Raw genomic sequence first — 11998 nt, 5'->3', positions numbered from 1 at the left:
GTGGGTGTTTGAACTATAATAGGGAGCGATTGGCCCGTGTCTGCGTGGGTTTCCTCCGGGGGCTCCGGTTTCCTCCCACAGTCCAAAGGTAAGTCAGGTGAATTGGCCGTACTAAATTGTCCCTAGGAATGAATGTGTGTGTGTGTGTGTGTGTGTGTGTGTGTGTGTGTGTGTGTGTGTGTGTGTGTGTGTGTGTGTGTGTGTGGGCCCTGGCCTGTCCAGGGTGTCTCCCCGCCTGCCGCCCGATGACTACTAGAATAGGCTCCAGCATCCCCGGGACCCTGAGACCAGGATACGCGGTTAAGATAATGGACGGATTACGTGAAGTTTACATCTTAATTCAAATAATATTATGAAAGATGTCTATGGTCACAAAAGCCATTGTTTTCTCACGTATGATCTTAAATATGATGGTTGTTGGCCGGGATTAGAAATACAGTGGATGACCTCTTGAGTGTCAATGATTGTCATTGATTAATGAATTGTCATTCACGGAAGATAAACATCTCAACTAACTGGCGAATATAATAAAGCAGATAGCATAAAATCTGCTTGGTTAATCAAATAAAATAATGAGTCAACAAGAGAATTATTTTTAGGAACGTTTATTTACAACAGAGAATCATATTTTATGACTTCTTAATAAGAAAATGGATAAAACAAAAACTGAGCAAATCTATTCAGCAGCTTCTTTTCCCTGTAAAGAATAAAGAAATAGAATGTATTAAAGATTTGTAATAAAAAAATTTACCTGTCATATGACAAAGACAGATTATCAATTATATATTTGTATGCTCTTACACACATTTACCTTGCCAGAGTCCCGGCTCTTAGCTCTCAGTTTGTTGACTTGAGACTCGGCGATGTCAGCACGTTCCTCAGCCTCCTCCAGTTCATGCTGAACCTTCCTGCACTTGGACAGGTAAGAGTTGGCCTGTTCTTCCTGTAAAACCATCACAGATGGCATCGGTTATGAATTACATGAATGTCACTTAAAGTAGTATAAATTAAAAAACCATGAGAACTATTTCACATTACTGAAATCAAAACCTACCGCTTCCTCAGCCTGCCTCTTGTAGGCTTTCACCTTCAGCTGAAGTTTGTCTACTAGATCCTGCAGTCTAGTGACATTCTTTTTGTCCTCTTCAGTCTAAAGTAAATAGGACATTTTATATTTGAGTAAGAGTTGATTTGATTATGGTCATGAAGTTAATTGATAGAGTCAATCTGAGATGAAGATAGTGTACCTGGTACGTAAGTTCCTTCACTCTCCTCTCATATTTGCGAACACCCTTAACAGCATCTGCTCCACGTCTCTGTTCAGCCTCGACTTCTGTTTCCAGCTCATGCACCTTGAGAAAACAATTAAATATTAACAACACAGTTTATTCTCTTATGTTTGTTCATCTGTTCAACTGTGTATTTATTACCATGACGTGTTTCTTGTTTTATCTTACCCTAGATTCCAGTTTCTGGAGTTGTTTCTTGCCACCCTTCATGGCCAGGTTCTCAGCCTCATCCAGACGATGCTGCAGGTCCTTTACAGTGACCTCCAGGTTCTTCTTCATCCTCTCTAGGTGAGCACTAGTATCCTGCTCTTTCTTCAGCTCCTCAGCCATCATAGCGGCCTACAAATTAATCATGTTATACATTTACAGTTTTATAAGAGATGTGTGCTCCTCCAGATTTGTTGATTAACAAAAACTCTGTCAAATAGAACATAAACCTACATCAGTGATGGCCTTCTTGGCCTTATCTTCTGCATTTCTGGCTTCCTGAACAGTGTCATCCACTTCACTTTGGACTTGAACGAGGTCAGTCTCAAGCTTCTTCTTTGTGTTCAGAAGGCTTGTATTCTGAAAGAATAGTTTCATTTTACTGGTGACTATAAAAACACAAAAATACACATATATTCAATGAAATGAAGATAATACAGTTGATAAAGTATCAATCCAAGTCAGTGTTAAAATAGTATATTTGCTTACCTGAGAATGCAACAGTCCAACACGTTCACTGGCGTCCACCAGCTCTTGTTCAGCCACTTTGCGACCTCTTTCTGTCTGTTCCAGAGCAGCCCTCAGCTCCTCAATTTCAGCCACCATGAGACCATTTCTACGGTCCACCATGGCAGCCTGCTCCTTCAGATCCTCCTGTGCTCTGAGAGCATCATCAAGGTGCAACTGGGCATCCTTGTGGGAAAATTATGACAGAAATAGTTCAAGACTGATCACATTGACTGATATACAGTGGTTGTTTTACAGTTGTTATGTCATGTACCTTAAGTTGTCCCTGAACATTCCTCAGCTGCTTCTGGGCCTCAGCAGCCTGGCGGTTAGCATGGCTCAGCTGAATCTCCATCTCATTCAGGTCTCCCTCCATCTTCTTCTTAATTCTCAGGGCATCATTCCTGCTCCTGACCTCAGAGTCCAGAGTGCTCTGCATGGAGTCAGTCACCCTCTGGCTGTTCCTCTTAATTTGCTCCATCTCCTCATCCTTCTCTGCCAGTTTCCTATCAACCTCACCCTTAATTTGGTTGAGTTCCAGCTGGACACGCAGAATCTTGGACTCTTCGTGTTCCAGAGTTCCCTAAAATCAGAATTGCTAATGTAGACTTGACTTTTGAATGTTTTGTTGTATTTGCCTCCTTGTTCTATTGTATTTGTAGATTTCGCTCACAAAAAAAGCACACTGTCCATTGCAAATGTTGAACACTTTCCATTCAATGATTATTTTACCTCAGCCTCCTCAAGAGCTGTCTGGATCTCAGCTTTCTCTGTCTCCACCTGCTTCTTGGATTTCTCCAGCTCGTGGATGCTCTTTCCAGTCTCACCAATCTGCTCAGTCAGATCTGAGATCTCCTCTGCAGTGGGTTACATACGTTTAGTATTTTTAATCATTGAAATATACGTTATGTCATTCATCCAGGCTAATATACACTAATGTTATATCAAATATGATGGACGTTTATAATAGTGAACACTCACGTTGCAGGTTCTTGTTCTCGCGCTTCATGGTCTCCAGCTGGTCCAGAGCCTCCTCATAAGAGTTCTTCATCTTGAACAGCTCAGTGCTGAGTGAACGAGCCTCTTTCTGAGCTCCTTCAAGTTCTGCCTGACCCTCCTCATATTTCTGCTTCCATTCTGCCAAGACCTGTTTGATAATTGTGAGAAAAATAGTAAGGTAAAAAGTTCTCATTTCAGTGGCTATAGCATGTATAGGGATACACATGACCACACCTTATCAAAGTTTCTCTGCTTTTTGTCAAGGTTTGCAGCAAGACCATTTGCTCTCTCCACATCAATCATGAGGTCCTCCACTTCACCCTGGAGTCTCTGTTTGGTCTTCTCCAGAGAGGCACACTTGGAATTCACAGCCTCAATCTGCTCCTCAGCCTCCTGGAGACGCTGGGCAAGCTTTTTTCTGTTAAATATTTGTCAAAATAATCACATTTATAATGGAAAAAGTCAAAAGAAAAACAAAATGAAATAGAGATGAATAAAAAGAAAATAATAATTGACTCACTTAGACTCCTCCAGCTCCTCAGTGCGCTGGATAGCATCTGTTTCATACTTGGTTCTCCACTGGGCCACTTCACTGTTGGCCTTAGACATTCCACGCTGCAGCTCAGCCTTGGCCTCCTGCTCCTCTTCAAACTGCTCCCTCAGAAGATCACAGTCATGGCGAGCAGATTGCACGCCATGGGCAAGTGCATTCTTGGCCTAGATAATGTTTTTTTTTAGTAAACAATTTAATGAACATAATATTCCCATTGACATTCATATGAAATATAAGGTGTAAATCATCCCTCACCTTAACCTCCTCCTCTATCTGTCTCTTCAGCTCTTCAATCTGCTGTGTGAAGGCCTGTTTGCCTCTGGTCAGCTGGGAGACCAGAGCCTCCTTCTCTTCAAGCTGACGACTACACTCACCTGGTTAGAAATTAAATTCATGTTTTTCTCAAGATTGTATTTGTTATGGCCCAGAATACTTGTTTTTCAAAGAAATACCATCCCTCTAAGTATGTATAGTAATTCACATTTTTAGGATTGCAAAAATATATGTTGAAGGCAGTACATACCATTCTCTGTCATCAGCCTTGCCCTCTGACCGCTTATATCATTTATCTGGCGAACATTCTCATCATTCTTAGATTTGAGTTCGCTAAGCTGGTCTTCAAGGGTGCGGCACATCTTTTCAAGATTTCCCTGTTAATTAAATTGCAATAGTCAAGGAAAGGTATTCCAGTTTTTCAGACTTTTTTTCAACAACTTGCATTTACAGAATTTGCATGTAAGAACAGCATTATACCTTGGCCTTTGCAACAGCCTCCATGTTACTGGAGAGGTCATCAATCTCCATCTTGAATTCACTCTTCTCTTTCTCAAGCTTCTGCTTGACACGCTGCAGGTTGTCGATCTGCTCTCCCAGCTCTGCAACACTGTCAGCCTGCTTCTTGCGGAGTGCAGCAGCAGTTGCTTCGTGTTGCAAAGTAGACTCCTCCAGGTCACGACGCAGCTTCTGGAACTCAGCTTCACGCTTCTTGTTCATCTCAATCTGAGCGGCAGTTGCTCCTCCAGCCTCCTCAAGTCTCTCACTGATCTCTTCAAGTTCCCTGGAGAGGTCAGCTCTCTGCTTCTCGACCTTGGCACGAGCAGCACGCTCAGCCTCAATTTCTTCCTCCAGTTCCTCAATACGAGCCTTTAAAAGAATATTTTATTAAAATATATTCTTTTACAGATAACAGTGTATGATGCTTCAAGAAGAGGACCAAGATTTTGTTTTTAAATTGAAAAAACCTGGAGCTCCTTGATCTTCTTTTGTAGCTGAGCACCCAAAGATTGTTCATCCTCAATCTTACTCAGAAGCTGGCTTGTCTCAAAGTCCTTCCTGATGAATAAATTGTACAGTTAGCTCATTTGTAAGCGAATCCCAAAGTGTATATTTTGAATGTACTATAAAAGCTTAGCCAGAATTGACAATTGTTATTGAAACAATTACTTCTTAAGTTTTTCGTCAGACTGCTGTTTGTCGTTCTCAAGGTCCATGATAGATTCCTGAGCAAGTTTAAGATCACCCTCAAGCTTCCTCTTGGCTCTCTCAAGGTCCATGCGGAGCTTCTTCTCTTGCTCCAGTGAACCTTCAAGCTGCAAATCAACATGTTTGTTATTAAAGTTCAAGAGTAGACATATCTCTTATAAAAATCTTAGTACGTAATTAAACGTTCAAAAGCCTCACATCATCCACTTGCTGCTCAAGCTTGGTTTTGGATTTGGTCAAAGTATTGACTTTATCTTCTTCTGCCTGGAGATCATCAAGAGTCTGTTGATGTGCCTCTTGAAGGGCTTTTTTTTCCTTTGTCAGCTTAGCAATGCTTTCATCCTGAGAGGCCATCTCCTCGGTCAGGTTCTTCACCTACATATGCAAATAAAATGAAATAAAAGTTATGTACGGATCACGACAGATAATATAAATTGCAGATTATTCTATGAATATTAATTCTGTTGATATTGTAGCAGAATAAGTGAACATTCATGAACCTTGTTCTCGGTGGCATGTTTTTCCTTCTCCACTTTGGCCAAGGTAAGCTCCAGGTCATCAATATCTTTCTTAAGCTCAGAGCATTCATCCTCCAACTTCCTCTTCTTGGCAGTCAGCTCAGCATTAATTTCCTCCTCATCCTCCAGTCTCTCAGTTGTCTCTTTGAGTTTAGCCTCCAGTTGGATCTTACTCTTGATAAGTCCTTCGCATCTCTCCTCAGCGTCTGAGAGATTCTCTGATTCCTAGATTACAAATTAACAATGAAAAACAAAAACAGCAACATAACATGGAAGATATGTCAATGTCATCTATGTTTAAAGTCAGAATTAAAACTGTGTATTGTAGTCTACTAACGGATGCGACTTGCAGCTGCAGGTCATTCTTCTCTTGCATAAGAGAAACCATCTTCTCCTCCAGTTCCTTCTTCTTGGCCAGAGCAGCAGCCAGGTCTGATGTCATTTTCTCATAGTTCTCCTTCATATTGGCAAGCTCCTTCTCAGTTTCAGCACTCTTCAAAAGAGGCTTGATCTTGTAGTACACCTTCATCCATGGCCAGTGTTTGACATTCATGAAAGAGCGGACGTTGTACTGGATGGTGTAAATGGCTTCCCTAAGGCATGAATATATTACTGTTATGGACAAAACCATTCTGAGGCTGCATATTTCATGAATTTTTTTTGAATTTATTTCTTGGAACATACCTGCGTTCCATCATTTTAACAAACTCCTTTCTCATTAGGTAAGCACGGCAGAGGGCCTGAGTCATGGTGACCAGAGAAGCAAGCTTCTCATCTCGCATCTCCTCAAGAGTACCCAGCAGACCAGCTTTGAAGAACACCTGAGGAGGGTAAAACAAATATCAGAATCAGCTGTCATTCAGCTATGAAATAGAATTCAGTTTTATTGTTTCATCATGATATGACCATAATGTTTACCTTGGTGTGTCCAAACTTGTACTGCTCATGATCAACATCAATTGACCCAAGAAGTTTCTCAGAAGCCTTCTTGTTGTCAATGAACTGGCCCTCAGGGATGACACTGGCATTCAACACTTTGTACCTTTTGTAAAAGAGTTCATGACAATGTCTTGGTATAATTTGTACTTTGTTTGTGCTTATAAACCTCTTTACCACTGAAAGTTCAATGGTTACCTTTGCTTGAAGTCACCATAGAGGATTCTGCTGGGGAAACCTTTTCTGCAAATTCTGATACCCTCCAGTACACCGTTACACCTCAGCTGGTGGATAACCAAGAAGTTCTCCATCAGACCTGTAAAAAGTATAAAAGCATAATTACTTCCTTCCCTTAAGGTTCATTGAAACATGAAGCTAATATACTCTGCAGTGAACAGATCATTTTTCATAGTCAAGGTACCTGGAGTTTTTGACTCATTGGGAATCAGGCAACGCACAAAGTGAGGATGGGTGCTTCTCAAGTTAGTCATCAGCTTTCCCAAGTTTTCCTATAGATAGAAATTTTTAAAAAAAATCAGTATTTTACGTTTATGCATATATATATATATATATATATATATATATATATATATATATATATATATATATATATATATATATATGATTGAATAGTAAATTATTAACCATATATTGTTTATCTTATCTTAAACCTTACCCTGAACTGTGAAGACACAGTCTGCATAGAACCACCCTTCTTCTTGCCTCCCTTCTTGCCACCACCTCCAGTTTCTGTTATTTAACAAGACAAGATTCAATGATGTTTTTTTTTTCAGATTTGGTAAAAACGTTTTTGCCACATATATAAAAACTGAGTATTACTATCAAAATATATTACTATGAGGAGTGTTAGTAATGAAAACAAAAAAAGAAAAGCATCTGTTGAAAATTTCAAATTTCAAATTTGTTTGCTATTATTGTACCTTCAGCAGCAACAGGGGGATACAGAACAGACAGCAATTTAACCGCTGACTTCTGGTACAACTGCACAACGGAGTCGTTCAGAGGATCCTTGTTCTTGTCCAGCCACCCAGCAATATTGTAGTCCACAGTTCCAGCATAGTGCACCAGAGAGAAGTGGGCCTCAGCTTTGCCCTTGGCAGGTTTTGGCTTCTCAAAAGCTTTGTTCTTTCCAAGATGCTGGTCATACAGCTTGTTTTTGAAGGTTGTGTCTGAAGCCTTAGGGAACATGCACTCCTCTTCAAGGATGGAGAAGATACCCATGGGCTATGGCATATGAAAGAATAAAAGTACATGATTCTTGACACTGCATACTATGATTAATAACAATATTAAAATAGCCATTACTTGAAATTTAAGGTTGATGGTTTACCTTCTCAATAAGCTCAATACAGGCAGCCAAGTCCATGCCAAAGTCAATAAACTCCCAAATGATACCCTCCTTCTTGTACTCCTCTTGCTCCAGAACAAACATGTGGTGATTGAAGAACTGCTGAAGCTTCTCATTGGTAAAGTTGATGCACAGCTGCTCCATGCTGTTGAACTGAAAAGAAGAAATGGTTAGTTGTTATAAGTTAATAGCTAAAATCATGAAATTAATTAACCTCTTAAAGACGAGTTTAAAGATGAATGTAAACTTACATCAAAGATCTCAAAACCAGCAATGTCCAGGACACCAATGAAGAACTGCCTTGGCTGCTTGGTGTCCAGCATCTGATTGATACGGATGACCATCCACAAGAACATCCTCTCATAGATAGACTTAGCCAGGGCACTGACTGAGTTATGAACCTATAGAAACCAGTAATATGATTAAACATAATTGAAATCTTTAAATAAGTAGAGAGGTAATTATTGAAATCAATTCAACAACAGAGTGGTATAGGCAAATATGAAGGCACAGTGCTCACCTGAGGCACAGTCTGTCCTTTTGTGACGAACTCATTTCCGACCTTCACTCTGGGGTAGCACAGAGCCTTCAGCATGTCAGCAGAGTTCAGGCCCAGTAGATAGGCTACCTTGTCAGCATCTGAAGAGTCATATACAAAACATATACACAATCAAGATTTATGAAGATAACTTTATCAAACCCCGTGCAGAAATGAGTCCTTTGCATTTGACCCATCCTTACTACGTAGGGACAGTAAATAGGCACAGTGCAGCAGCGCACGGGGACAGATTCATTTTCTATGACCAGTACCATGGACAAGGGCAATGGCAGGAGTATTAACCTAATAATAATTGTTGTGACAATAATTGTTAAATGTTTCATCAAAGAAAAGAAAATCCTCAACATCAATGAAACAGCACCATTTTAAATAAATGTAATACTCACCCTCTGTGCCATCTGGCTCAGCCTGCTCCTCACGCTGCTTCTGCTTGAACTTCATGTTACCATGGTGAAGCACAGCACCTGTCAGCTTATAGATGTACATCTTCTCTTCATTGGTGAAGCCCAGGATATCAATGGCTGTCTGTATTCACAACAAGTGTTGACATTTTGTACAGAAATCATTTTAGAGATAATAATTTACAGTGAATTGTGGTCACATACTGAAACGACAAAAAGATAACAAAACATATATTTGATATTAGCGGGAAGATCACTAACATCAGTAGCAACCAACTCTTCAACGTCATTAATGCTAGCCACAGTGATCTGACCCTGGCTGCACATGGGGAAATCATATGGGTTGGTGGTAATGAGCGTCATTTCTGTGAATTTAAAAAGGTTGAAGGGATTAAGTGACACATGAAAACATTTAACAACTTCGTTTTTAGTCATTTTCCACATGCTGTTTTTCAGCTCACCAATCAGCTCAGGTTTGTGGTTGGTCATCATCTGGTAGAAGATGTGGTAGCCTCTCTCATCTGGAAGCTGGAATGTCACTCTGGACTTCTCCAGCAGATCTGTAAGTGTTACCCATGGTTAAAAATGTAGGCAATCTAGCCAACCAATATTGTAATAATGTGTGCAACAGTGGTTTGTGATCAATCAATCTGATTTGCTGAGAGATCTGCATTATTTACGATAAGTCACAGGTGCTGTATCACTTCACTTCTATTATTCTGCTTGTAACAGCTGATTTCATCAAAGGCTAATTTCAGCGGTTGTCATCAAGTGACCTTGTCAACAGTGGACACGTATCAAATTATACAACTTGGTTTAGTATTTATTTATCCATATATTTTGGTATATTAACTGGACCTGGAGGAGATCAAGGAAGTAAACTATAATATAATATTAATCCTAAAGCACACACCCTCTGTAACTGCACAATGAACTGCAGTGTAAAGATCAACATTTACCTGCAATAATATTTTTTTCCCGAAAAAGCAGCAAGCTAGCTGACTGTTATTCATTTTACTAATGTTCATGTTTAGTGCGTTTACAAAGTGTTTATTTACAGATTTGTTACTGACAAGTTTCCTCTTTATTCTGTAGTCTTAGTTTCGTAGCAACAAACCACTTGTGGTGAAACAGCATTCTTTGGTGGAAGAAATTGCTCATATTAAAAAATTTCTAAATAGTATTTCTGGATTTATTTTTGTAAGTTTGTTAAAATGTCGTGTAAAAACAATAGAACACAAGGTTGTGTGTTATTCCAATAATAGCATGTCTGTCCTAATGTGTGCCACTTTCTTTTAGTTTGAAACTATAAACAAATCACAGCCTGTGATGTTATTTGCAATAACACACCTTCCTGTGTACTATTGCTTAACTTCAGCACATGTAAAATATAATAATAATATATAGAATGCAACTTGATTGATTTGTGGTGTAAAAACCATAGAACACGTGAGGTTGTGTACTATTGTAATAAGAGCATGGCTTTCCAAATGTGTGCCACTTTCCTTTCGTTTTTGCCTGCAAACAAATCTCAGCCCATGATGTTATTCACGATAACAAACTCCTTATATTCTATTCTTTAACTTTAGCACATATGATTGATACTTACAAGTCTCAATATCGGCACTAGACAGTTTACCAGAAGTGCCAAAATGGATTCTGATGAATTTACCCTGTCAGGAAAAGGATCATTTTTAGCATCCCACTATAGAAGCATTATACAATCCAGAACATTCAATATACATTTATGGTTATCCAGACTTACAAAGCGAGAGGAGTTGTCATTCCTCACAGTCTTGGCATTACCGTAGGCCTCCAGCAAGGGATTGGCTGCAATAATCTGATCCTCCAGTGAGCCCTACAAGTGGAGTTTTAGATATAATGTTGATAGCCGCACATATTTAATTCCAGGAATATTTTTAATTTGTTTGAAAACTACTTGAGTAAATATACCTGCATCTTCCCAGGAGTTTGGTCCTTCTTCTTGTCTCCACCCACAGAGATTGTGGCAAAGTACTGAATGACACGCTTAGTGTTCACAGTCTTTCCAGCACCAGATTCTCCACTAGGTAAAGATTTATAAATACACAGATTAATAGAATTTACTCAATGTATTTGATCATGTTGGTATTATAGAGGGTCAACAAATGTGAAACATACGTGATCAACACAGACTGGTTCTCCCTGTCTGTTAAAGGAAAAGGAAAGAATTAGGTTTTACATTTATGTAACAGAAATTCATTGCAATGTCAATTAATATATTTTTATGACTAGGACGTACCAGTAAGCATGTTCTGATAGGCATTGTCAGAGACAGAGAAGATATGGGGTGGAGCCTCCATACGCTTTTTGCCTCTGTAGGCAGCAACAACCTCAGAATCGTACACTGGGAGCCACTTGTAGGGGTTCACGGTGGCACAGAAGAGCCCAGAGTAGGTCTAAGAGAGATGAGAGACAGATGAACATTTACCATATGCTGTCCATGGGTCCTAGATGAATATTGTTCTTTAGCCAGTATGCTTTCTCACGTAAATCATCCATGCGGCATAACGCTCTTTGAGGTTATACAGCACAGAGGCTTCATTGAGATGGGTCATCATGGCCATGTCCTCAATTTTGTCATATTTGGGAGGGTTCATTGGGGTCACATCCTCCTCCTTAACTGTTCTCTCCTAAAGCATGGAAAGAAAGTTACTCTTAAAAAAGTTCTGCAAGTATTACTCTAACCAATTCATTCAAATGAACGTTCACCTACGTCCTGGGTGTCAAGCACTTTAACGGTGACTTTGCCGCTGTCTTTCTTCAGGATTGTACATTTGAGGTACAGCTCCTTAGCATCAGCCACATATGCAGCACTCTTGGCATCAAAAGGTTTGTTTTGAGCCTCAATCCTCTCTTTCTCAGGCTTACGGAGATAAATGGCAGCCTTGCCATAAATGGCCATCTCCGCGTCCGTACTCATGGTGGTAGTATTCTGTAGGCAGACCATTATAACTAAATGTCTCTTATTTCACAAATATGTGCTTTACTTTTGAATCTGAACATGGCAGAGCGTTTCTATGAATTATGACATTTATGTAATTCTCACCTTTTTCCTCTACCCAGTCACAGAGAATTTTTCCACAGGTGTCGACCCTTAATGAAAACATATTTGTGATAACTGGAGCAAGTGCCAAAT

General features: G+C 39.7%; 1 protein-coding gene across 1 annotated transcript; it reads right to left on the bottom strand.

The window, feature by feature from the left end:
* Nucleotides 1–676: 676 nt before the first annotated feature.
* On the bottom strand, nucleotides 677–11782 carry LOC130121907 (myosin heavy chain, fast skeletal muscle-like). Its single transcript, XM_056290877.1, has 39 exons — nucleotides 11576–11782; nucleotides 11349–11492; nucleotides 11102–11258; nucleotides 10981–11008; nucleotides 10774–10885; nucleotides 10586–10678; nucleotides 10430–10493; nucleotides 9282–9380; nucleotides 9082–9185; nucleotides 8806–8944; nucleotides 8381–8499; nucleotides 8112–8261; nucleotides 7843–8013; nucleotides 7433–7736; nucleotides 7168–7241; nucleotides 6913–7000; nucleotides 6690–6807; nucleotides 6474–6597; nucleotides 6240–6376; nucleotides 5893–6148; nucleotides 5538–5780; nucleotides 5236–5412; nucleotides 4999–5144; nucleotides 4797–4887; nucleotides 4309–4698; nucleotides 4079–4205; nucleotides 3811–3929; nucleotides 3523–3719; nucleotides 3237–3420; nucleotides 2985–3150; nucleotides 2736–2860; nucleotides 2278–2586; nucleotides 1986–2189; nucleotides 1731–1856; nucleotides 1458–1628; nucleotides 1248–1352; nucleotides 1055–1150; nucleotides 812–943; nucleotides 677–697 (listed from the first exon to the last, which is right to left on the bottom strand). The coding sequence occupies exons 1-39, from the start codon at nucleotides 11780–11782 to the stop codon at nucleotides 677–679; spliced, it is 5817 nt and encodes a 1938-aa protein (XP_056146852.1).
* Nucleotides 11783–11998: the final 216 nt, after the last annotated feature.

This window comes from Lampris incognitus, chromosome 12 (genome assembly GCF_029633865.1).
Source record: "Lampris incognitus isolate fLamInc1 chromosome 12, fLamInc1.hap2, whole genome shotgun sequence".
Classification (NCBI taxonomy): domain Eukaryota; kingdom Metazoa; phylum Chordata; class Actinopteri; order Lampriformes; family Lampridae; genus Lampris; species Lampris incognitus.
The sequence above is the reverse complement of the archived record's forward strand: the minus strand, read 5'-3'. Positions and strand labels throughout refer to the sequence as shown.